This window comes from Rhamphochromis sp. 'chilingali' (assembly GCF_963969265.1).
Source record: "Rhamphochromis sp. 'chilingali' genome assembly, chromosome: 16".
In the NCBI taxonomy this organism is placed as follows: Eukaryota; Metazoa; Chordata; class Actinopteri; order Cichliformes; family Cichlidae; genus Rhamphochromis; species Rhamphochromis sp. 'chilingali'.
The window spans coordinates 8,284,606-8,311,253 of NC_137943.1; the positions used below are offsets into that span (position 1 = coordinate 8,284,606).

At 40.9% G+C, this 26,648-nt stretch overlaps 2 protein-coding genes across 2 annotated transcripts; both read left to right on the forward strand.

Moving 5' to 3' along the window:
• Positions 1-624: 624 nt before the first annotated feature.
• On the forward strand, positions 625-11,449 carry LOC308383872 (serine/threonine-protein kinase OSR1-like). The gene is made up of 17 exons (XM_080862050.1): positions 625-858; positions 1,753-1,865; positions 2,843-2,951; positions 3,806-3,947; positions 4,645-4,700; positions 4,803-4,912; positions 5,038-5,139; positions 5,334-5,467; positions 5,603-5,651; positions 5,756-5,821; positions 6,010-6,132; positions 6,611-6,646; positions 6,763-6,912; positions 7,341-7,443; positions 7,540-7,608; positions 8,251-8,315; positions 8,477-11,449. Exons 1-17 carry the CDS (start codon positions 789-791, stop codon positions 8,549-8,551), a joined length of 1,572 nt encoding a protein of 523 aa, XP_080718176.1. The 5' UTR covers positions 625-788; the 3' UTR covers positions 8,552-11,449.
• Positions 11,450-16,145: 4,696 nt separating this feature from the next.
• On the forward strand, positions 16,146-20,594 carry LOC308383351 (solute carrier family 22 member 13-like; the record flags this gene model as incomplete). Its single annotated transcript, XM_080861268.1, has 10 exons — positions 16,146-16,520; positions 16,602-16,705; positions 16,862-17,016; positions 18,072-18,240; positions 18,324-18,444; positions 18,766-18,860; positions 18,958-19,172; positions 20,031-20,139; positions 20,237-20,443; positions 20,525-20,594. The coding sequence occupies 10 exons, from the start codon at positions 16,146-16,148 to the stop codon at positions 20,592-20,594; spliced, it is 1,620 nt and encodes a 539-aa protein (XP_080717394.1).
• Positions 20,595-26,648: the final 6,054 nt, after the last annotated feature.

Below are 26,648 nucleotides of genomic sequence, written 5' to 3' on the forward strand. Positions count from 1 at the left end.
TGAGATGGGATTATCTTCTCACCAAGGTTCAGTGGCATGCTAAATTCTTTTTAATTTACTTAAAGAAGATATGTAAAGTCGTTCCACAAGTAACAGCTTAAATTCATTTGAGTCATTTGTGATGTTATTGTGTTTTGGCGGGTTTATTTAATGGCTTTTTGCTGAGTCAGTTCAGCGTTTTAGGAAAAAACACGGTCAGTTTTTAGGAGTTATTAGCACAGTTTGGTGGAACAACTTGATAAAACTTTTTAAAGTAAAAAAACACTTTTTACTGCACTGTATTTCATTGAAGTAACATAAATTACTCAAGTAACCTAAAAAAACAAAACAAAACACACCCTATGTTCTGCTATTTATCGCGACTTCATCGTGACAATGGGAGTGAGTCACATTCCCCTCATTAGCACCCCCTGCCGCCCATAACTGAAAACTATTCTGAATGTGCGGGTAAAATTGATTGAAAGAACTATAATATCCGTAAGCATACTAAACCCATTTTCACTTAAAATCTATTAAAGAAAACTATACATTTTGCCTTTGTTTAACTAAACGTCCTTAAAGTTTTATAGCTTGCCCCACTCAAGATGGCGCCTTCTTCGTCCCTCCTCTCTCTCCATACGTCACGCCATTCGTCAGTAGCGCGTAAAGTTGTGTTGACAGGAGCGGCAGCAGGAGTTGTCAGCGGAGCAGTAGCAAGCTTCATCGAATGGAGTAATCACAAAGCTAACATCAAACAGGCGTCTCTTTTTAAATTCAGAAGTGCTGTTTATACCATTTAGACCACGACCATGGCAGATGACCAGTCCTCTCAGCCCTGGTCCATCGACAAAGATGACTATGAACTCAATGAGGTGATAGGTGAGAAGCTTAGCTTGCTAATGTTAGCATTGTAGCCTTCCCTGGCTTACACTGTCGTCGGCTGTCAGCTGCTATTAGCCAAGTAGCATTGTATGTCTGCAGCTAGCAGAAGTACAATTACGACCCATAGCTACACTGCAGTAACGCTAACAGCTCAGAAGTTTTTCCGTAGAAGGGCAAACCGATTAACTGTCTCTGCTAGCAGGAGACATAAAGTAAGGTTGTATTCCTGCTATCCGGCACGAAGCTAAACGGCTAGCTAAAGCAGTTTAGCTTTAAGTACGTCCAGATTCTTCCGTTGTTAGAATGGGTGGTGCTCTTTTGCCCAAGGTGTGATATGGCATGTAGTGAATCAGTCATACTTTACACAAGTTCAAATAACTGGAACATGACTTTGATCAGAAGAGTTAGAGAGTTAGGGTCATTTTCACAACGCTGTTGAGTTTGGCTTGATCCTGCTTCTTACAGTTAATGACTTTATTCAAGGATTTTATTGGCATGTATTCACATGAGGTGAAACTAAATTTGCACTCAGTTCCCGGTTAAGAACATGAATAAGAACACACAAAGATCAATATTTGCAAAAAAAACAAACAACCCAAACAAAAAACAAAGATAAAGAAACATATTTACAGTGTGAATTAAGTATAACTAAGAAAACGATTAAAAGTTTCCCAAAACGTGTGCACTGAATGTAGCTTTCTTATGTCCGTTACTTTTTTTTAAAGAGCAACAAGGACTACAGTCTACAGAGAGAGACTAGTCTCCAGTGTGAGAAACATGTCTTTACTCTGTACTTGTAAGACCCAGTACAGCGGTCATATGCTGACTGAGTATCAGAGACCGCTCCACAGTGGGATAGCTGGACTTTTTTTTTTTTATTGGTCTCTTCAGGAAGTGGAGCCACTGCAGTTGTCCAGGCAGCTTACTGCAAGCCGAGAAAGGAGAAGGTGGCCATCAAACGAATCAACCTGGAAAAGTGTCAGACTAGCATGGATGAGCTTCTGGTAAGAAACTACAGCGGAAGGTGGTGCAGAAATTCATGTTTGTGTTTTGCTGAGAATGTTTTCCATACAATCCGCACAAGAGATTGATTAAGCAGTTATCTGAGAAAAAGTTGGAAAGATGTATATAATAACATTCCTTTGAGAGGAGGAATAATAGACAAAAATAATCAGTGAAAGTTAGCTTTAGTTTAATCCAGTGAATTCAATACGTCACAAGTCAATACCTCACTATTGCTATTGATTTATATTTACTGAATCAATAGCTGTAGTGCAAACTCCAGTAAAAGCTGTTAGTGCCATGTAACAGGTTTGCTTGTTGGATTAATCACTTACCTGAAAGTAAGAATTCATCCAGGATCTTAAATAGACTCTCAACATTTTATCAGCTGGATCTGTCACACATTATACATCTTAGGACCTTTGTCAACCACTTTAAAGTATTTTAGAGCATTTATTTTGTTTAACTTAAAGATCATAATCACGAGATGTTGGAGTAAAACACCAGAGATTACTTGGCTTTGCCACAGTCTTTTCATTTTTATCCCCAGTTGATTATTTCTTCTTAAGGACCATCATAGCAGTGTATGCTGTCTGCTGTAAATATTTTATTTGATTTCACTATCTTCCTACTCAGTTCTTATATAATGTCAAGCTCCTGAATCCTCTTATGTCTAAATGCTGGGTTAAAAATGTCTTTGCTTGGTGGCTTTGTAATAATGTTGAAGCTGAAGTTTTCAGGTTTTGCTTTTTTTAATAGGGGAGATTTTGTCTTTGAGGAAGAGCACACATTAAGCTGTTGCATTTCGCTCTCACTTGAGCCAGCTCTTATTAAATATTCGAAAAGATCAAATCCTGTGACTGAGATCGAGTTTGTCTTTTTAAGTTTAACATAAAGATTCAGTTTGTGCTTGGCTTGATAGGCCACAGTTGATGCTTCCTGGGTGACCTTGTATCCAACATTTTTCTTCTGTGTGCAGAAAGAGATTCAAGCTATGAGCCAGTGCCACCATCCAAACATTGTGTCTTATTATACCTCCTTTGTGGTGAAGGATGAGCTGTGGCTGGTGATGAAGCTGCTCAGTGGTGGTAAGTGTTGTTACACTGATGAAACCTGTTCCTAATTTGACCTGCTCTTGGCTAACCTGTCTTCTTGTATTACTAATAAGCTCAAGTTTGAACTTGGAATGAATATTGAGATTAACTTCCCACAAAACCAGTTCTTGAGATTTATTTTATGGGCTTCTTTAATTTCACGATCATTTCTGTGAGAACACACTTATGTGATATATCCACTACTGATTTAACACTCTCTGTTTAAACCTTAATGTGTTCTGCATCTTTTCTGCAGGACACATGCTCCATCATTTAGCATAGAGAGGGAGATTGTAGCAATGTTATACCACACTGTGTTGATAGTAATGGTGAGTAAGTCTGTGTGCAGACCGGCTGTCGGTCTTATTTTGTTCATATTTTTGCTAAAATATGTGCTTCTGTGTGGAGTCTAAAACCAGCTTTAACCGACTGATTGATGGTTTACCCATCGAGGTTACGCCCTCTTTTGTACAAGTTCATAATTTCATATTGCACTATGTTGTCAGGGAATTTACTGTCTACAGTTTTTGCCACTGTTGTCTTTTGCATATGTAAATGTTTGCACATCTATTCCACCAAGTGGAAACAAATTTGCCACTACTTTATTCCACTGGTTGTTGTGCATGTTGCTGCTGTACTCTGCGGGGTTCTGGCAGGTTGTATTTTGTTTAGTTAACAGGGCACAGCTGCAGGGTTTGTTTACAGTATAAGCCTAGGTTGAATTCCACTTGATGTTCTTTTAACCAACTGCCATCTTGGAAACTCTCTCCATGTGCTGCGAGCACATCTTGTGACAAGCCTCTGCCTGTCTTTCCCTCTTCCTCACTCACTCACTCGCTCTTTCTCAGGCTCGGTGCTGGACATCATCAAGCACATCATCTCTCGCGGTGAGCATAAGACCGGTGTGTTGGATGAGGCCTGCATTGCCACCATTCTGAAAGAAGTCTTGGAGGGGCTCGAGTACCTCCACAAAAACGGGCAGATTCATCGGTAGGTTGTGCTGATTTATTGCGCAGCAGCTGAGTGATTACTGTACACAGTGTTTGCACTCTTTGTAGCTCACATGTCCCATCGTACACTGCCATCTCAACTCAGTCAGGCTCTGGGCCTTTCATCTCTGCATATGAGTGTGCGGTTTGAACTAGACCTCACTCCTTCAATATTTAATACAGTGAAGCTGCATAATTGAGGAGGTTTGTTTTACATAAAAGTTCCTCCCAGGAACACTGTGGACCACCAGTGAAAAGAAAGGCCTCTGTATCCTGGATGTGTGACAACTGTACTTGTTGTAAATTAACAGTCCCATTCACAAAAAAAATAATGTCAAAGGAGCATTTCCAGCAATCTATTATGTAGTTAATTAGATAAATCTAATAATAATAATCATGAGAGATTAGATTTTCTGATATTTTAAGAGTGAATGATTATTCAGTCAGGCTGGGCTCAGGGTGACCCATTCAAGTTGTTTGCGCATATTTCCACTCGGTGTAAAGCATACAAACAGAAAACAGGTGGATTAAAATGAACCTGATCAAAGGTGAGGCTTTATCGTGTTTCTGTGGAATAGTAAAATATTTGGAGTGTTGTTCATTTCTGGAGCCGAGCCACATCTGTGTCGGGGCACAGCCACTCTTTGTGGGCTTCTAATTGTAGTCTGTGGTTTAATCCTCCTTTGCTTCATGCACAGTGATCTAAAGGCTGGAAATATTCTTCTCGGGGATGATGGCTCTGTGCAGATAGCTGGTAAAGTGTTTCTGCTTTGTCTGCATTTACTGTGGTTTGTGGCATTTGAGGCAGTTTTTCATCATCTCCTATTTGTTGTGTTTCATGCACTCAAAACACCAGACTTTGGTGTGAGTGCCTTTCTAGCAACAGGTGGAGACATGACGAGGAACAAGGTTCGGAAGACGTTTGTGGGGACGCCGTGCTGGATGGCCCCAGAAGTCATGGAGCAGGTATAAGCCTCGCTTGCTTTATCCCTCTTCTTTCCCTCTCTCCAGTTTCTCTGCAGTGCTACAAGCTTGGATATAAAAGGACAACTCGAGCGCTTTGTTCACTCGGCTCTGTTTTCAATCTGCAGGTCCGTGGCTATGACTTCAAAGCTGACATCTGGAGTTTTGGGATAACTGCTATTGAACTGGCCACTGGGGCAGCACCATATCACAAATACCCACCAATGAAGGTAAATATGTGCAGAGTTTACAGTGATCCAAACAGCTTCTTTGTTCCACGGTAAAAAGCTCAAAGCTCAGACCATTTATAGTGTGGAGAGGTTTGATTCTGTGTAAACTGCAGGACATTTAACATCACCATTGTAAGGATATCTTCACTTTTTAGTCTGTTCACCAGCTCAGGCTGATCTCTGCCTGTCTGTAGGTGTTGATGCTGACCTTGCAAAACGACCCTCCCTGCCTGGAGACGGGTATTACAGATAAGGAAATGGTGAAGAAGTACGGAAAATCGTTCAGGAAGATGCTGTGTCTGTGTTTACAGAAAGATCCTGAAAAAAGGTTACTCTGCAAAACCTTTTTCTTTCTTTTTTTGAGCAAACTTCCAGACCCAATTTGTGCTAATTTTTCTGCTTATTAGATTCCCCTGTTGCTGAACAAATATAATGAAAAGCCTCGTGTTTCTTTCCTATTTAGGCCAACTGCTGCCGAGTTGCTGAAGCACAAATTCTTCACGAAAGCCAAGGTGAGCCATGCATCACGGATATAAAAATAAGCTGAAAATATTGCTGTAGGTTTCAAAGAGAGTATTTATAGATCCTGTAAGAAATGGTTGCCTTTGTGTTCCAGAACAATGAGTTCCTACATGAGAAGCTCCTGTATAAGGGTCCAACAATAACAGAGCGATCTAAAAAGGTACATAATTTACTCATGCACTGAATCCACGCTCACCAGTATTTCTGTGCATTGCTCTTATCAAGACAAGGTGTGCTGTCTCGTCCAGGGCGTGTCCCAGTTTTCCTAACGCTCTGCCTAATGATTGCTGGGAAATTCCTAGAGAGGACGAATGAGTCACTGTTGCTTCTCTTCACTGCGCCGTGTAGGTGCGTCGTGTGCCTGGCTCAAGCGGCCGTCTCCACAAAACGGAGGATGGTGGCTGGGAGTGGAGCGATGACGAGCTGGATGAGGAGAGCGAGGAGGGCAAAGCTGCTGTAGCAGCTCTGCGGGTAAGGCCCTGCATGCCTGCGCCATCTGATAGTCCAGGTTATTTTATACGGCTGCTATTTCTCAGTGCACAGCGTCCTTTGGCCAGCAGATGGTGCTGCTTTACTGTTAGTTTGAGCATATGTTTAGCCAAGCAGGAATGCAGTACTAGTGAGCTCCTCTGCTTACTTAATTCATGTTGAGATTAGAGCTCAGAAACTCCAGATTTCAGAACTTTATTCGACCTAAGAATAGCGGGGGTTTCAGCAAGTAAAGATGCAATTATTGTGTAGAACTGTAGTTTGTGTTGTTTTGTTTTTTAAATCTAATTACTGATTCTGATTTTTACCCCCAAAATGACAAATTAAAAAAAATAAAAATAAAAGGAGCTGGAATTATAATTGGCATATCACAATTCATGCTAAATGGCATGTGTCCATGGGGCATTTTTGGAGAATTGCATGTGTTTAATCCTGATAATCTGTCATGTCCATTCTGCAGTCACCAAGAGTAAAGGACGGGCCCCAGAATATGGAGGTAAGTCCTCTTGTAGTGGACATGACCTGCAAATCTGTCTTATGCCCCCCCCCCCAATTTGATTTGCATTTATGTAAAATTGACTACTGATTAATTTTGAAATTGGTATCTTGTAGCTTTTCCCACCAGCAGATGGCTCCAGTGCACATCTGCAGCCACCTGGCGTGGCACATGAGAGATCTGCGAATGCAGGTCCAACAGGAGAACACGTGGCACCACAGGCTCCCGCTCAGACAGCGAGCCCTTCACACGGGCCTGCTGTTCAGGTAACAGTTACCTAAAAAGTTACAAACAGAGCTTTTGGGACAAATGAATTTTTGGTGGCGTATTTGTGGGGAAGGCATCCACAACAATACTCGTTCATGAAGTAATTACACTTAAATTCTCAAGAATAAGTTCCCTGTTAGAAGCATAGGTTGTTTTGTTTCCCCCAACTCACCCCTGCTGTTTTTGATATTTTCACTGGTATCTTGTTTTGTGACCGTAAATCCCATTTTGTTTGGCATTACATGTGTTTTAAAGATGCGTGGTGGAGTTTTCTCCAGACCAAATGCATTTTAAGCACAGTTGTGGATGGGAATTGTAGTCACCCTGCTCTGCGAGCGATGTGGACACCCAAGCTTGTGAATGCGATAACTTGAGAACAAAGACACGTGTTCCCAAACGTAAGTCCTTTACTATTTTCCTTCGATAGGATCCAGCTGCCTCATCCAGCGTTCCCATCAGTCTCGTCCTGAGATTGAGGAATTCCAAGAAGGAGCTCAATGACATCAGATTTGAGTTCATGCCTGGCAGAGGTAGAAATATTCCCAAAGCTCTTTCTTCTCTCTCACGCTCTTCCACTCCAGTCTCTTAACTCTGTTTGTGGTTTATCTTTTCACTCGTGTCCTCAGACTCTGCTGATGGAGTTTCTCAGGAGTTGGTCTCAGCTGGTCTGGTTGATGGAAGGGACTTAGTCATCGGTGAGTCCGACAGAGCCCTACATGTTGTGATATTATTGCTAAGATAATATGTCAATATTAATGATTGTTTTGCATTCAATTCTTTCTTTAAACATGGTATCAAGTCTTGCAATTAACTGAAAGCGTTTTAATGCTCATCAGTAAAGCTTGTTGCAGCCTCAGTGTTCAGAGTTCGCTTAGGTGTTGGGCATCACAGCAGCTGGATGCAAAGTTCACAGTGCAGAATGCAAATCTGTTGAGTTTTTTCATATTGTTCCAGATCGGTTGCTCGCATCCTTTTGGGTCTTTTCAATAAAATCAGCATTTAGGAAACAATCTAACTACTTCTATTAATCACAAATGCTGTTAACATTTGTAGGGTGTCTCGTCATCGTTGTCATCTTCTCACAACTTCATAGGCTTCTATTACACATCCAAATTAAATTGTGAAAGCTGGTTCCGGCGACCCACGTGTGTTTCCTTCGATGCAGCAGAATGATCTGTATGATGTCTTTGCTGTTCCTTTGCACACGTGGGTAAAGGACATTAGCCACATCCTCAAGGAAAATTTGAGCTGAGCAATAAATCAGAATTGAGCACTGAGGTCTGCAGTGAATGTAGCCTTAGTCTGCTCACAGCTTTCTAACTTTCCTGTCTTTACAGTTGCTGCCAATTTGCAAAAGATTGTTGACGATCCACACAGTAACAAAAATGTGACCTTTAAACTGGTGAGCACACAAACCGAGTTATTTATGAAGTAATGCTGTGACTTTCTGGTACAGATATGTCGCATATTCATTGATTAACACAGTTTGTGTGTATGGGTCAGTATTTCTTCTCAGATATTTAGTAACAACAGTTAGTTTTGTTTTGTTTTTTCTTTTTCCAGGCGTCTGGAGTGGAAGAGTCTGAAATTCCCGATGATATTAAACTCATTGGATTTGCGCAGCTCAGTATCAGTTAAGTCCAACCAGAGCCAGATACAAAGGACAGAAATAAATGGTATGGCACAGCTGCATTGTAGTCAATTCCAAAAACCACTTCTGCCAAAGGGAGGAGGAGGAAATGATGAAGAGAAGGAGGCATAAGCCTGGTAGGAGTGTAACACTACTGCAGCATGCACGAGGACCACATTGAGGGGGTTCAGTTCATCACAGGAGTCACTCTTGAAAAGTTTACAGTGCGCTTATACGAGGGGGAAGAGATGCAATCAGATATCAGTTCCTATTTTCTTCCGGTTTCCATTCTTTGTCTTCATACACAAGCACAATCCAAGCCGTCTCCTGCCAGTACTGGAAACGATTGCCTTTTATTGTTTTATAAAAAAAAAAAAGCAAACATTTAACTGTGCCACAAAACTCTGAAGTGTCGGGCCACCTTTGTGTGGCACTTTATGATACATTGAAATTAAAAAGCAAGTTCAGCCTTAGTTACTTTAGACCTTACCAGTGTAACTGGTGGTAGTTTGTGTACTCTGTGTATTTCACATGTACGCCTAAGAAAATCCCCGTAATATCGATACAGATATGTCGTAGCATAGGTTTTTTGTTTTTGTTTTTTATGAAAGTCCATAAATTCCGATGAACTTTTACCTATTATGTCAAAAAGGATCCAGCCCGAGGCAGTGTGATCAGCTCTCTCCTCCGCAGCATCTGTGGTGGTTTTGTCAAAACATAACCAAGGATTTTAAGCTCTAACTGCACTGCTTAAATCAACTGTAGCCCCTCTGTCCCACAGTGCCACACTCGGTCAGTTGGCATTTATCCCAAGGTATTAAAGACACATTATTTTCACAGGTTGAGGGAATGCCTGATATTCTTGTACTATGCAATAGCTGTTTTCTTTTCACGGTATGTGGTCACTGGTTACTAATCATTTCCTTTGTGTTGGATACATTTTCTTTCTTTTTTCGTACCTCATAAGGAGTTCATAACGAGTCAACCAGCCAAACTGACATCGCTAAGAGCCCATTGTAAGATTTAACTTTCATATCCACAAACACGGGTAATGACTGCTTCTCTTTTTCTTTTTCTTTTTTATTCCCCTTTAAGTTGTCATCGAATCTCGCAATAGCTGATTTAACAGTTCTTACAATTCCCAGATGCTGGTTTTGAGTGCTGATGAACTTCTGTAAAGGTGCGCATACTCATATGAAGCTTAGAAGGGGAAGACAGCTAGCCATGCAGATAGCTATTGGCTTATTTGCCTCCACCCCAGTACAATGGAGATGAATGGGATTCTGCTTTCAAGCACTGATTGATGGCATTGCTGCTTCATCAGTGGCTGGCATGAAATTTACTACATGTGTATACTTATATATTCTGTGCACACTGGTGGTCCTCAAAGTTTTTATTTTCTTGGTCAAATGTTTTGGCATCGCCTCGATTGGCACGAGAGTTTACAAAGCAGCTGCTCGGCATTCTTGTTTTGTTTAAATGATCTCAGACCACTATACATTGGATTGTCACTAAATTTGGCACAGGTATTAAGGACTCCTTGTCCGCTTTGCTCCCGGTCTTTTCCTCTTTTTTCACTATCTGGTCCAAATTTCAGTTTGTCTGGTACTTAATGTTTTAACACGAACACTCATCACAAACACACTGAGAAGGTGAGCATGGTCGATACACTTGTTAAAAACATGTTAGAATGTGCGGTGAAGGTGTCACCATAATACTGGTAATGACTATGTTTAAAATGTTTTAAAAATACACACTTGTGATGTAAATAATTGCAGCTTTGCTCAGTTATTTTGCAGATTCTTTCTACTTCCCTACACTCGTATTTTGAGTCTTACTCATTTGCCAAAACACAATAAATCAATGACAGCATTATCTTGGTTTGTTTTTGTTTTGTTTTTTTCCCCCCACAAATTTCTTTAAAGCTAGCAACCTTTTAAAAATCATTGGAAGCTTTTGTTGTCACTGGGCAAGTTGTTTCAGTACTGTAGTGTCTTTGCTTTATGAACACCAAGTCACTCATCACTCCCAGTGTAGCTCTGTGGTGGTTTTGGACCATGTGCAGAGGGCTGTGACACAGCTCTTAGTTCAAGGACTGATGTAAATGGTGTATGTTAACATGTTGTAACTGTACATATGATGGCAACTCCACGCACTGTCGCACAGACATGAGGTTTGTATGTAATGATGTCGTTGCATTGACTGTTGAAGTGTACATGTCAGATTAAAGGAACATATTACTTGTAAATATTGATTAAAGGCAAACAGATTGAGACTCATGTTCAGCACGCAGAATTCAGTTTGTTTTGTAGTGTTTTCCACTGTTGGCCTTTGCCTGAGCATCACTAATCATGTGTGGATTATTCAGTTGGTTCATATGTTAACATGCACATTTTTTTTTTTTTTTTTTTTAATTACATTGGGCTTGAAGTCACACTCTGCGTTGATGTCATGATATGTAGTGTTTCCTCATGGAAGCCAGTTACAGGCTGATTGATAGATAATTTTAACTAGACGATGAACGGCACAGGTTACCCTACCCTCTGTGTGTGTATGTGTGATTTGGTCATTAAATGGTTGCTTATCAAAGACTTTCTAAACATCTTCCTTATCGTTTACTTTTAAAAAGTCATTCTGCCTCTTATGAGGGCACTCAGTGATTAGTATTATTTTTAATCAATTGATTGGCATGTATGTATGAACTTTGTTTTACAGATCAGTACCTATATTTAAAAAAAAAAAATATACGCTTAATCATAAAATGTGTATATCCACCCATGCTTAGTTTGAAGAGTATTTGTGATGAGATGCAATGGTGATTTACCAGTTTGATACATTGTCAGTAAATTTCAGCACATGCAAGCTGATTGTTTTTTGTTTTTATTTTATTTTAGTTGTTGAATAAAGTTACATGATGGTATTCAATGAGTGTTGATGCTTTTATTTAAAGTGTCCTGTCTTTTAGTAGCACTGGGTTTTCATACACTCACACCCACCAAAGTAGAACTGTTAATGAGTGGGGGGAGGGGATGAGTTCCTACACACAGAAACTTAGACATTGCCATGTTATACTATGTTTCATATAATGTAATGACTGAAACAACACTAATGGAAATGATTAAATAAACAGATAAACACATGAACAAGAGCCTATAGAGATTTATAGAGCATGTCTTGGAAAAGCAAAATGAGATTGGCACAATCGTGCCATCAGACACCTAATTCTGATTGGAAAAGCTCCCAGCACTTTTTATTTTATTTTATTTTATTTTTTTTCAAGTAAAACAAAATTTTCTTCCTTTCCAGCTTTTTTTTCTTTTCTTTTCTTCAATTTTTTAAATGTGAAAGCTGGTCTCTTTCAAACGCTTACTCTTTTTGGTTACATGAAGTTTTGTATTGTAGTTTTCATTTTATCCAGTCAGATCCAGAGACACTGCAGCACAGACTGGATCCTGAGTGCGGGTCGTAACCTGACAGAGGAGCAGCTCGATGTGAGGGTGGGACCTTCAGCAGGTGTTCTATCGTTTTCATATTTTATTATCTCTTTGGTGCATTTCCTTCATGCAGCAGCTTGTCACAGTTCAAAACCTTTAGACACGATAAATAGAAATGAAACAAAAATATTAAACACTGCTAAATTAAAAAAAAAAATCTGTATAAAGTAATTATTAGGTGATCCACATTCATATAAAAAATTAATAACAAAACAATGAATTTAGTGTGTTTTTTGTGATTCCCATGTTTTAATCATATAAAGAGACCATTAGTGATAATAATGATAATTATTATTATTATTATCATTACATATTTACATATCATTACATAAACAAAAAAACCCCAAACTCGTTAAAAAGCTGTTTTGTTGTTGTTTTTGTTTTTAGGTGTTTTTGTCATTTCTAACTTGGAACTAGAAAAATTTGAACACTTAAGAGTTTCATAAATGATTCTTTGAGTAATTGTTTCCTGACTGCAGGTGTTTCTAGAAACTGGTCTCATGAAGAAACGAATAAAAATCATACATTACCCAGAGAAACTACAATCAGTACCAGTGTGCTGCTGTCCTGAGGTAGCAGCCATTTCCTAATAGTAAAAAATGAGTGTTGGTAGATAAGTGGCTCAGAGGGATGCCAGTCAAAGACAGATAAGTCACTGCTGCTGTTCCACCTCAGACACTTCACACCTCCTCTATTCACCCTGCTCACTCCCCTCCACCCCCAACAACAGCATCCAATACACACTCAACACAAGGCTCCAGCCTGTCTCTCTCAACCACCCAGGTTAGGAGGGAACTGAGGAGGATTAATGGCAAGAAGGCAGCGGGCCCAGATGGCATCAGCTCGAGGGTCGTCAGGTCCTGCGCGGACCAACTGTGTGGGGTGATGGAGCACCTCTTCAACCTGAGCCTGAGGTTGGGAAGAGTCCCACAGCTCTGGAAAACCTCCTGTGTTGTACCAGTGCCAAAGACTTCACGCCCCAAGGACCTCAACAGCTACAGGCCGGTGGCTCTGACATCCCACCTGATGAAGACCCTGGAGCGGTTGGTCCTGGCTCAGCTTCGGCGCCTAATAAGCTCATCACTGGACCCACTTCAGTTTGCCTACCAGCCTGGCATTGGAGCGGATGATGCCGTCATTCACCTCCTACATCGTTCCCTCGCTCACCTGGAGACCGCTGGAAGCACTGTGAGAATCATGTTCTTTGATTTCTCCAGTGCCTTCAACACCATTCTTCCCTCGGTTCTAAAGGACAAGCTGGTGAACTCTGGAGTGGACCATCACCTCACTACCTGGATCCTGGACTACCTCACCGACCGACCACAGTATGTGAGGACTCAGGGCTGTGTGTCGGACAGGGTCGTCTGCAGTACGGGGGCCCCACAGGGAACGGTTCTGGCTCCGTTCCTCTTCACCATCTACACTGCAGACTTCTCCCACAATTCCACCCAGTGCTTCCTGCAGAAGTTCTCTGATGACTCTGCAATAGTCGGCCTCATCACTGATGGGGACGACAAGGAGTACAGAGGTCTGACCCAAGACTTTGTGGACTGGTGCCAGCTGAACTACCTCCAGATCAACGCCAGTAAAACCAAGGAACTGGTGGTAGACTTCCGCAGGCACAAGCATTCTCCACTGCAACCACTGAACATCCAGGGTATGGACATTGAGGCTGTGGACAGCTACAGGTACCTTGGTGTTCATCTGAACAATAGACTGGACTGGACTCATAACTCAGACGCCCTCTACAGGAAAGGGCAGAGCAGGCTGTACCTGCTGCGGAGACTCAGGTCGTTTGGGGTGGAGGGCCCACTCCTGAAGAAATTCTATGACTCTGTTGTGGCTTCTGCTATCTTTTATGGCGTGGTCTGCTGGGGCGGCAGCATCTCTGCTGGGGACAGGAAGAGACTGAACAGGGTGATCCGAAGGGCCAGCTCTGTTCTAGGATGCCCTCTGGACCCAGTGGAGGTGGTGAGTGACAGGAGAACGGCGGCTAAGCTGTCATCCCTGATGGACAACATCTCCCACCCCATGCAGCAGACTGTGACAGCACTGAGCAGCTCCTTCAGTGGGAGACTGCGGCACCCACGGTGTGGGACGGAGAGATTTCGCAGGTCTTTCCTCCCCACTGCTGTCAGACTCCATAATAAAGACTTTAACTGATCAAGCACACACATCCATACATATGCAATAATACTAAGTGCAATAATCCTTTCTGTCATCGTTGTATTTTACTCAGTTGTATATAGTATTTGTATTTGTATTCTATTTTTATCTTATTGTATATTTATTTTATTGTATTCTACTGTATATAGTATTTTATTCTATTCTGTACAGTTGTGTACTGTATTTATTCTTATTGTATTCTAATTTTTGCCTCATAACTTTTGCACTGTCCACTTCCTGCTGTGACAAAACAAATTTCCCACGTGTGGGACTAATAAAGGTTATCTTATCTTATCTTATCTTATCTTATCTTATAAATGTGTTCAGTTATCCCAACTTTTCTTTATCCGTTAATTTCTTTATGCAAAAGTGTGATACCCAAAGCAAGTGTAGAACAAATGTTCCTTTAAAATCATCAACAATGTCTGCATTTAATGCGTTTTCCTACTGAAAATATTTTCAGTTTTAGAAATGTGAGTTGTTACCTCCAGGAGCCCTTTGACAGCTTCTTATCAGGTGGTAAACAAGCCAATAATACTTTAAATGGGCTGTCACTGCTATATTTACCATGGAAGTTACACATTTACATGTGGACTGATGTAGTCTGCTGAGTTTTATATTCAGCAGTTATCTCTGTGTTTTAAATGTGCAGTTAGATGCATATTTTTTTTTCCTGTGGAAGGGCTAGCTAACAGCCAGTGTTATCCTTTCTATAAAGGAAGTGTGTCCTAGATTCTTCCCAGGGTTTGGAACAGTGGCTGAAGTTTGATTTATTTGAACTGATCCATCTGTGTGTTCCTCAAACAGCACTTCAAAGGAAGTGTGATCTGGTGTATAGATTAGTGCCGCTAAATATGTTTGCATTTAATTGCCAACCTTGGTCCTCCTTTTTGTACATGTCATAACTTTTTTAATAGTTTTAGATTTAAAAAGATTGATTTTTTACAGGTTCACATAAAAATGGCAGGTTTTTGATTTACCGTGCGTATATGTATCCTTCAATAAAAGCCAGACAGTCACATATATATACTGTAGTCATGCATGCATTGATCTGTTATCTATATAACTGGTCTTTTATCTTTTACATCTATGTTGTGTGCCTTGGTATACCTTGACCCATGTTTAGACTGGATCTGTTTCTGTATCTTTAGCTTCTTCTGTTGTTTTCTACATCAAATTAAAAGGAAGGACAGTCAAAAGAGATGGCGATGAGACTGAATAAGACAAAAAATGCATTTTAAAAAGAAGAAAGGGAAGCAAACTTTTATTGCTCAATGATCTTTTGAATGTTTCTGCAGACCACGGCATGATAAGACCATTTTATTATCGAGTGTACAATAACTTTTACAGCATCTCCACCTTACATAACACATCTGCTTGTTTTGTTATGTAAGAGCACTGGGTCAGGTTTTATAAGAAGGAATATTATAAAACTTAGCGGATGATCTATTAAGCTATCTGCAAGGTGTCTTACTGTAAGTTATATACTGCACTGTCACTTATGTTTCTAACTCGCAGGGTCTTTCCCTACAACATACAGCACCTTGAAGCGACTATTGTTGTAAATTGTAAATCTATATAAATAAATTTGAATGGAATTGAATTGGATTGTTGGAAATAGCAAATTAAACTGAATTAAGGCGTTGGGATTGGGTCTGTTATTGAAATTTGCCACATTGCCAAAGCTCTTGTAATTGCTGAAGGTTTTTGGTGACCACACTCAGAGGAAACTAATTAAACAAAGTGAAATGAACAAAAGGCTCATGTCAGGTTAAACTATCATCTCCATCAGTGAGAGGAGTTTTCTCTATAAAATGAAATGTCTGCTGAAATGCTGTCTCATCCTTCCTGAAATACATGATCTGGGGTTTAAACATTAATAGGCACTGTTTAAAGGTCGTCGTCGGCCAGCATCTCTAAAGTGAAAGAAGGCGCCCTGAAAATGGCTGATTTCGGGGAGATTCTGCGGAGTATGGGGGAGTTTGGGTTATTTCAGAAGATCACCCTTTTTGCTCTCAGCTTCCCTAATGTTATTCTACCTTTCCACTTTGCCAGTGTACTTTTTATCCAGTCAGATCCAGACAGACGCTGCAACACAGACTGGATACTCAATGCTGCTCCTAACCTGACCACAGAGGAGCAGCTTAACCTGACCGTGCCTCGGGAAGACGATGGGACCTTCAGCAGATGTCGGATGTTCGTCCCAGTGGACTGGGACATCGGTGCCATCAGGGAGTACGGGCTCAATGAGACTACAAGGTGCCAGAGTGGATGGGTGTATGGGAACATGCTGTATGAAGCCACCATAGTCACTGATGTAGGTCTTGGTCTTTTATAATGTAAATAATGTGAACTTTTATGAATGAATGTCAGTAATGTGGGTTATTTTTCTCCCCAGTTTGATCTAGTCTGTGACCGGGCTAGTTTGTTGGAGACAGCACAAACTGTCCTAATGGCTGGCATCCTTGTTGGCTGTCTCTTATTTGGACCTTTTGCAGAGTCGTAAGTAAATACTTGTAGTGTTAACGTTTGGATTTTTTTTTTTTTTTTTTTTTTTGGTGCATTTGTGATATTTTTGTCACTTAATGTGAAACATCAACTAAATATTTAATTTGTCCAGAGGAGACAAAGTGACTTAAGGGATCTTATCTGTTGCAGGTTTGGTCGAAAAAGAGCATGTCAAATCCCAGCTGTTGTAATGGTGATATTTACTGTCACAACTGGATTATCGCCTAACTTCTACTTTTATCTGGCATCCCAGTTCATGGCGGGAGTTTGCTATGGGGGATATCGACTTAATGGCATTATCCTGGGTAAAGTATTATCCCTTTCTTATCGTACTTTGTGTCAAACAGGTATATAAGTCTGATTTATATTGAAACTCACAGACTTATATCTTAGCTGTTGTTTGATAGCAATACATGTTTAAGTAAAAAAAATATTTACAATGCTTATATTCAGTATGAAAAGGTTATGTCATAGCAGGTAGTTGAGAAGCTCCCTGGTTGCAAAGCACCAGCTTTGGAAGCAATTTGAGTAAGTAATTGTCTTAAATATGTCTGAATTAAACGTTGTTATCAGTGCATGTTATAAAAGTAGTATACGATAACAGATAAAAAACATTTTTCCTCACTAAAAATTGAAAAATTGCTGACTTCTGATTAATTTTGGGGAGGTCTTCATTGTTACTGCGCACGGTGAAAGTTGACCTTGAAAAAAAATAAAATAAACCATATTGAGTAATAGATCATATGAAAGGGCATAGAGAGAGTTGAAAAATCTCAAGTTTTTACAGCCTGTAGAAACCATATGTTTCAGTCAGTTCTTCTCCATCAGTACTGATAAAGATAATAAAATACACCATTTTAGTATGTAATGCTTCAAGGTCATAGGTCAAAGGTCAGGGTCATACAAATTAGGAAAAAGCTTCAGCTTCCATTTGATCATCTCCAAACTTTCAAGTAATATATTAGTCATTGGGGGACATAAGTGCAGTCAACATTTCTCTTGTGCAATAATTGAATGGTTAATTGATAAATGAATTGTTTAAAAAAATGTATCACTGACTTTATATTTATTAATTTATTATACTTCCCTCTTTTTAAACTGTACTGATGTTTTTTATATTTTTATTTTTATTTTTTATATGTTTCTTATATGGTCCCTTTTTATCGGTTTAAAAGTTGTTTTCTGACTTGAGCTCTATAGTACTGGTAATAATTTGTTATTCATTCTTTTTTCAATTAATGATTTTTTAAAACATTATTTGACAGCATTTTACCTTTTGTCTGCATTCAGGGCTCTGTAATTCCTGTCAACATTGTCTTTTGACCTTTTTAAAAAAAAATTAAATACAAAAATGTTATAGCCACTGAATGGATCGGGGTGTCCAATCGTTCATGGGGGGCATGTGTGACTCAGCTATGTGGTGCAGTTGGACAGTGCCTCCTCGCTGGAATGATCTACTTTGTACGAAACTGGAGACTGGCTCAGCTGATCACGGCAGCTCCACTTGCATTGGTTGCTATTTATATATGGTGTGCATTAACTCTCTCATTATGCCATCCCTTATGACTGGTACATTTGAATTTATTAAGTGCCACTGGCCTGTTTTGGACAGGTTTATCCCGGAGTCAGCCAGGTGGTTGCTGGGCACTGGAAGGACAACGGAGGCTAAACAGCTAATCAAAAAAGCTGCAGCCATCAACAAGCGCACGGTTCCAAACTATCTGCTGGACCAGGTACCCTTCACAACATTCACTTCCCTTTGTATCGAGGCTTGAAAGGAATATTACATGCAGCAATAATAAAAGCTGCTATGTAATAAAATATTAGCAGTATAATGAGCAAATGATGGGTAATGATGGACTCTAATAAAGTAAGCCTACTAGAACCACAAGGACACCGTGTCAACTTCTGATGCCAAAGTTGCATTAGAAGGATAATAATTTAATGGACTGTGATGCAGTAAGTCAGACTTACATTTGTAAGGCTGTAGGATTAAATGATTGCTAACATTGCTCATGTTAGCATGATGTTGTGCTCACCCCTGTGCATTACAGATTATTGTGAAAGACCCTGAGAAAAAGGGAGGCATAAAAACTCTTATCCAATCAGCTGTGCTTAGGAAATATTTCTTTACCATAACATTGGCATGGTAAGTTATATTTTACACCTATCTGCTCTACCGAGCCTTTAATCGTCAGATCAAGTTGTGCAACTTGTATTTGAAATCCATCTCTGTCTTTCCCCAGGTTCTCGCTGAATGTTGCCTACTTCTGCCTTTCATTCAGTGTGGGAAAACTTGGCTTGAACATCTTCGTGACTCAGGCAGTATTTGGCCTGTCTGAAATACCAGCTCATATTCTGAGCATCTGGCTGCTGGAAGCAGTGGGAAGAAAACCATCTCTCATGGCAACACTTCTAATTGGAGGATTGTTGTGTCTCTTAATGCTAGCGGTTCCTCAAGGTAGAGCTCCTCAGATGTATTCACTCAGGACTGTTGTTTTGTTGGTTTGTTTGGTCTGTCCTGACTCTGCTCAGATCAGCTGGTTGTTGTGTTAGCTGCTTACAAAGCACCTGTGTTGCCAAAAAGGAAGTTGCAGGTTGCTCTCTGGTGGACAGTCTATGAGATGTCAATATTCCCCGCAAATACCTCTAAACCACAACATGGCAGAAGGGTGTTTCTTGTGTCTCTTCTTTACTTGTTTAATTTTCACTCACTGGCTGTTATAAATGCTGATATCTATGAATCGGCTCATAGCTAATAATGCTGGGCCATCAATACATGGTCCAGTTATATGTATTTGTTTATTTTTTTTCCTCTGATATTGTCTGTTTTTAGATGGCAGTGCCATTCAGTCATCTCACGATACTAAACACTAAAGGGCTTCTAACTGTCATGGTAAAATACAGGTGTAACTTTGCAAGTAACAAAATTCATCTGTTAAACCATAAGTGGGTCTCTGTGGTAAAGCCTAAACTAAAATCTGCTGAGGGGGGTGAAACTCCTGCAGCAACACACAGACCTGATAAAATGGAAATAATGAAGCAGCTATCATGAGCTCCATCCTGAAATCTTTGGAAGGTCATTGAGTGCAAACTTACAGCCGTGGAAACCCAGTACAGTTACAAAACTGTGAAAGAGATGGGGGACTAGTGAATTTGTAAGTCACAGATTCCAAGAAATGGGCCTGGACCCTTTTTGCTGATTTACAGACAGACCTTTGGGTTCTTAAATTTCTCTAAAATTATTATGTGAATGATGAAGGAAATATGAATTAGCTGCTTCTGAAAGCAGTAAACTTAATCTGTCAGTCTGTTTCAGGTTATGCTGTTGCTGTTACTGCGTTAGCAACCTGTGGACGTTTTCTCACTAACTGGGCAGGCTCCGTGTGCAATGTGTATGTTCAGGAGCTGTTTCCAACATCTTTTCGGTGAGCTGAGTCTCTCTCTCTCTCCTTGCCATTGCAGCCATAATGTTAGTGTGGCTCTCAAACTCTGTAGTCCTTAAAATATACATTCTTGTTTCAGACAAACAGCTTCTGGTTTGGGCTCTATTGTGTATCGAACTGGTGGTCTGATATCTCCACCAGTCAACATGTTGGCCATCTACCACTGGTCCATACCAATCATAGTCTACAGCAGCCTTACACTCATCAGTGGAGCTCTTGCCTTCTTGCTTCCTGAGACCAGAAGAAAAGAGCTTCCAGACTCAACTGATGAAGCTGAAGCCAATGGGTAATTAAGCTGCAAGCGAGACGGCAAACTCTTCAAACAATTTCTATAGTTTTAACCTCTCTGTTTTCCTTTTCCCTGCAGGACGAAGACTATGGAGAGGAACCAAAGTGGATCAAACTTACCTCCACAAAGAAAATCAACTAAGCTGTAATCTGAATATTTCAGTTGCTTCCTGTTTTGTTGCAGCAAACAACAAACACACAAGCTGGCAAAAACTTGATTGAAAACTTGATTTTTAAAAGTCAAGTCTCTCTTGATAGTGTTACTGTTTTTCTCATATACCTTAGCAGCAATAATTTGAAGTAGAGCAGGGCGATATGGCCAAAAATATTTATCACGATATATATTTGAAAATTTGCGATAACGATATAACCGACGATATAATTGATGCGAGACAAAATACAACTCCACAACATTACTAGCGCAAAAAGACAACCTTCCATTTATTTTCACTTAAACAAGAAGCTGGTTTTTATGTACATTAAAGCTTTATAAAAAATGTAACAGTGCAAATGCAAATTCCTTGCTGAAAGTTTAACCAAAAGGCATTTCCAGTAGAAATGGGCTGACATATCCTGAGCATAACCATGTATAATATCCACTGAAGTTAAAAAGAGGTGCTTTGCAACATTAAACTGCAGCGTGCAGTACGTATTTTTCGGACCATAAGGTGCACGGGATTATAAGGCACATTAAGCGAAACAAAGCAGTCAGATAAATCAAACTTTATTAAACTCATTCTTCTTGCTTCCTCCACTTCTGTACCATTGATTTATTAATGAATGAATTCTGCTCTATTCCCATGTTGTTGCAGTATATTAATGACTAACCTTGTATTGTGGATGGATTATCTCAGTTGTTCTCCTGACTGAAGTTTGGTCCGTTTACAGAATCCTGCCATGCGATTGCATTTGTCTCTAGCTATCAGGAACTTTAACGTTAACTTTTATAAGTGGAAAAGTGTTAGTGTTCGTCCTCCAGCTTCACTGTTTATGTTATGCTAACATAGCTGTGTCGCTAGCAGTCAGGTAGCACATCATTATATACCAGCTAGCCCAACTTCAGTAACCCTACAAACGTCACTGCTGTTTAGTTTCCTGTCTTCATTTATGTTGGACGTGATAGCAGAGCTGTACGTTTGAATTTTTCCAGAAATCTCTGTCAGAACATGCTATATCATGCTTAGGTAACTAGCGAAACTAGCAAGCTAACTTCCGCTAGCTTCCTGCTAACTTCTAACTCCGTTAAATGTAATAAATTTTGTTTTCATGGATGCCTGGAAGTTAAACTTCATAGTTTCACCTGGTTAAGCAGCAATGCTGATCGTTTTATTAAAGATTAAAGAATTTAGACAGTTTTTAACTCTCAGTGATGCTGCAGTGTTCCTTTGACCTGAAGAGACGGAGTTTAGGACCCAGATTACTCCCAGATTTAAGAGCATCTTAGTCCGACAAATACGACAATAACGACGGCCGCTTGCATGTTCTGCAAAAAAATGTGCTTTGTCGTGTATCTGACCGACAAACACCACACCAGTTCCACATCAATGAAGTTGCACCATTTTTACAAACCAATTCTGGTTCATCTGTTTCACTCAACAATCGGCCATGTGCGTATGAAAACAAAGGCACTGCGCATGCGCATTTTACTCATATTCTATCGCGATATTTCATTTTCCTATCGTTGCCTAACATTATACCAGTATTACCGTGAACGGTATAATATGGCCCAGCCCTAACTTGAAGTAATCATTTTCTGTATGGTTTTATTATGTTTTTATGTTATTATGTTATGGTTTTTATTATGTATGCCCACTCTTCTTAACATCATTGCTTCATAGGCCAGAACAGCATTTCTGTCAAGTTCAAGTTTAAACTTTGACTTGATTGTGAGACCCAACTTTAGACAAGGTTTTGCTGTCAGACAGACGGCCTCACATTTGACTCTAGAATATTTTAGTATAGAAGAGACTCAAGGCAAGTTCCTACAAATTTGCAAATCAAGCCCAAATCATCACCCCTCCACCAACGTGGGTGAAAACTGGTATGAGATTTTTGTGCTGATATGCTGTGTTTAGTTTTCACAAAACATGGTGCTGAGCATTACAATCAAACATCTCCACTTTGGTCTCACCTGTCCAAAGGACATTGTTTTAGAAGCTTTGTGGTTTGTTCAGATGTCCTATGTTTTTACTTAATTATTAATTGAATAAGCAATGATCAATAACGTTATATCTTCTACTTTAGACTGAATTGTTTATTTCATTCTCAAATGCTTTTATGTTGAATAGTAACAAGTTGATTAAATAAAGAGACAAAGAGATATACAAATAAATTTATATTCATTCAAACTTTTCAGAGTGATGTCTGAGGTTAATTCTGAATAGTAATGAGCAGTGATTGTGTCTTTTTGTTCACAAACACACTGCTCATTTATAAATGCTGTAGCTTTAAGAGCAACCTCCCCAAAACCAGTCCAGTCCAACCAGTATGGCAACAACTGAAGTCAAAAATCCAGAACATCTGGCTTCATCCTGAAAGAAACCCAGTGGGTCATTGGTGCAAGCTGTTATCAAAAGATACAGTGGGTAAAATAAGTATTGAACATGCCACAATATTTTAGGTAAACATCCAAGACCCATCCAATCCACACAAGTAAAGTAATCAAACCACATATATCCATAAACTAAGTTATGTTTAATAATGAGAAATCACACGGGAAAAAAGTATTGAACACACAAAGAAAGGGAGATGGGAAATGGCATGACACCAGCTGACATCTATTGGAAATTAGAAAGTAACCCTGCCACTTAGTGCACATTTATATCAGCTGGTTCAGTCCCAACTGATATAAAAAGGTGTCTCATTACCAAGGTGTCACATAAGAAACATCTCTTGATGCATAAAACCAATAAGCTCCCTCGAGATATTTGCAACCGTATTGCTGCAAAATATACTGATGGCATAGGTTACAGAAGAATTTGCACTGTTGGAGCCATAATCCTGAAGTGGAAAGAACATTATTTCACCATAAAGGCTTTGTGGAGCCTTAACCGACCTCACCTGGAAGGGTGCCCCAGTGGACAAAGTAGTGCCAGGTGGCGTTTGTGCGGGGGAAGGAGGGTCTCTGTGGGGAACCCAGATGCCTAACTTATCCCTCTTTTTTTATTCTTCAGACTGATGCCCCAAACACAGGGCTGGGGGGCGTTTTGTTCCAGTGGTGTACATCAGCATGAAACCTGTCAGAGCAGGGGGGCAGGTACAGCACTGTAGAGAAGGAAGGCCTGGCCATCCACTGTCAGTCAACTATCTTTGTTATTACCTCTTGCCCTTTCATCCTCTTTTCGGATCATGCCTTGCTGCAATGGCTCAACCGCATGGATGCGGTGGTATCTGGCTCACCAGCATTTTAAGTTCAAAGTGGTCCAGGTGGTCACAGGGTGGGGTTGGGATAGACTAGGCCGGTAGTTCGTAAGAGATTACAGGATGACCCCAATCTCAGCAACAGGACCACTCTCAGCACTGACCAAGTTTGTTTGCTCTTGGAACTGTGTTCATTCCACATATTTCACATACAAGGGTGAGTACTACAGGCAGAAAGATGGGTGTGCCATGGGTTTCCCAGTTTCATCCATTGTGGCCAACACTTACATGGAAAAAGTGGAAAAGAGGGCTCTGTTATCCTACCTGGGAACACCAAGTTATTGGTTCAGGTATTCGTTTGGCTCTCGGCAAAGGCAGTCGCACTTTTCTCCTCTCCTCCTTCCCCTTATCTTCCCTGCTTAGCCTCTGTGTCCTTGTCTTGTCTCGTGTGTATTACTTTCCCTGGAACACTCTCTCTCAGTCTGTTCTCTAAAACCTATAAGAGAATTATGGATTTGATCAACTGGTCTCTGAATGCTATTGACACCCTTTTCTCAACGAGAAGTCTGGGCTCGGGAGAGCCTGAGTGCCCTGGAGGGACTTTCCCTGCCGGATACACGATGGACGGGTGGCAGACATGGAGGGTCGTGTGCCTGGCGGGACTGTCGATCGAGGACGCTGAAGATATCTACCTATTCGGAACCACGATAACAGGGTTCTTGCTGATCGGAGCTGGCTTGGCCCTGGTTTATCGGAGAATTAAGAAAGCTGAACCGGCTGTTCAAACCCCCCCAAGGCTGCCCGCTGGGATTGAAACGATGGGACGAGGCGCAACTTCTCAGAATGGGCTCACAGAGTGCAGCATGGTTAAGATCTTGGAGAGGCTTACGGCTGCCGTGAATACTTAGAATAACACCTCTGAGCAAAAGTTGGATTACATCTTGGAACAGCTGACTGCGGTCGTGAGGTCTCAGAATCTGCTCTTTGAGCACAAGAGTGACAAGACCACGGAACGCAAGTTTGATAACATCATGGAGAAACTCGCGGTTTCCCAACGGGAGATTGAGAGACCAGTGTTGGAGTGTTAAAGAACAGCTTTGAAATTCTCATGAGCTGCTCGCATAAAAGAAAAATCAACAACATCAACATCATAATGCGGACACCCCTTCGGCGCCAGCTGTGGGCTCAAGACTGGAGCTGAACAAAAACTCCCTGATAACGACTGTGTGTTGACTATTCTTCCCACTCTATGCAAGGCCACCTGGGTTGGCTGATAGACTGTTTACTTAGCCTGATAGGGCAAAGGACACATATACACTTACACTGATAAGTACTCACACATCCCCCCTCCCCTTCCAATGCCTTCGATGCTTGTTGCCTCCTGGGAACACGAGGCGGGTCTGGGCCCGCACTGGAGAGTCAGCGCAGTGGCAGGATGGCTGCTGTGTTGCCTGGGATTACTCCTCATCCCCTACCCAACCTTGTTGCTGGTCACGTGCTCTATAATGTTGTACTGTGGACAACCAAGGTACACTTCAACTGCGAGAGACAGAATGTGAAAAAAAAATCCATGAATTCCCATGGTAGGATTTGTAAAGAATTTATTCGTAAATTAGGGTGGAAAATAAGTATTTGGTCACCTCAAACAAGGAAAATCTCTGGCTCTCACAGACCTGTAACGTCTTCTGTAAGAAGCGTTTCTGTCCCCCACTCGTTACCTTTATGAATGGCACCTGTTTGAACTCATCATCTGTATAAAAGACACCTGTCCACAGCCTCAAACAGTCAGACTCCAAACTCCACCATGGCCAAGACCAAAGAGCTTTCGAAGGACACCAGGAAAAGTATTGTAGACCTGCACCAGACTGGGAAGAGTGAATCTACAATAGGCAAGCAGCTTGGTGTGAAAAAATCAACTGTGGGAGCAATCATCAGAAAATGGAAGACATACAAGACCACTGATAATCTCCCTCGATCTGGGGCTCCACGCAAGATCTCATCCCGTGGGGTCAAAATGATCATGAGAACGGTGAGCAAAGATCCCAGAACCACACGGGGGGACCTGGTGAATGACCTGCAGAGAGCTGGGACCAAAGTAACAAAGGTCACCATCAGTAACACACTACAACGGCAGGGAATCAAATCCCGCAGTGCCAGACGTGTTCTGCTGCTGAAGCCAGTGCATGTCCAGGCCCGTCTGAAGTTTGCCAGAGAGCACATGGATGATACAGCAGAGGATTGGGAGAATGTCATGTGGTCAGATGAAACCAAAGTAGAACTTTTTGGTATAAACTCAACTCGTCGTGTTTGGAGGAAGAAGAATACTGAGTTGCATCCCAAGAACACCATACCTACTGTGAAGCATGGGGGTGGAAAGATCATGCTATGGGGCTGTTTTTCTGCCAAGGGGACAGGACGACTGATCCGTGTTAAGGACAGAATGAATGGGGCCATGTATCGTGAGATTTTGAGCCAAAACCTGCTTCCATCAGTGAGAACTTTGAAGATGAAACGAGGCTGGGTCTTCCAACATGACAATGATCCAAAACACACCGCCCGGGCAACAAAGGAGTGGCTCCGTAAGAAGCATTTGAAAGTCCTGGAGTGGCCTAGCCAGTCTCCAGACCTCAACCCCATAGAAAATCTGTGGCGGGAGATGAAAGTCCGTGTTGCTCGGCGACAGCCCCAAAACATCACTGCTCTCGAGAAGATCTGCATGGAGGAATGGGCCAAAATACCAGCTACTGTGTGTGCAAACCTGGTAAAGACCTATAGTAAACGTTTGACCTCTGTTATTGCCAACAAAGGTTATGTTACAAAGTATTGAGTTGTATTTTTGTTAT

Coding starts and splice junctions, on each gene's coding strand:
- LOC308383872 (XM_080862050.1), top strand. CDS start 789: ATGGCAGATGACCAGTCCTCTCAGCCCTGGTCCATCGACAAAGATGAC. Junction 6,647..6,762: donor ACGGGCCCCAGAATATGGAG/GTAAGTCCTCTT, acceptor GGTATCTTGTAG/CTTTTCCCACCAGCAGATGG. Junction 7,444..7,539: donor TGAGTTCATGCCTGGCAGAG/GTAGAAATATTC, acceptor TCGTGTCCTCAG/ACTCTGCTGATGGAGTTTCT.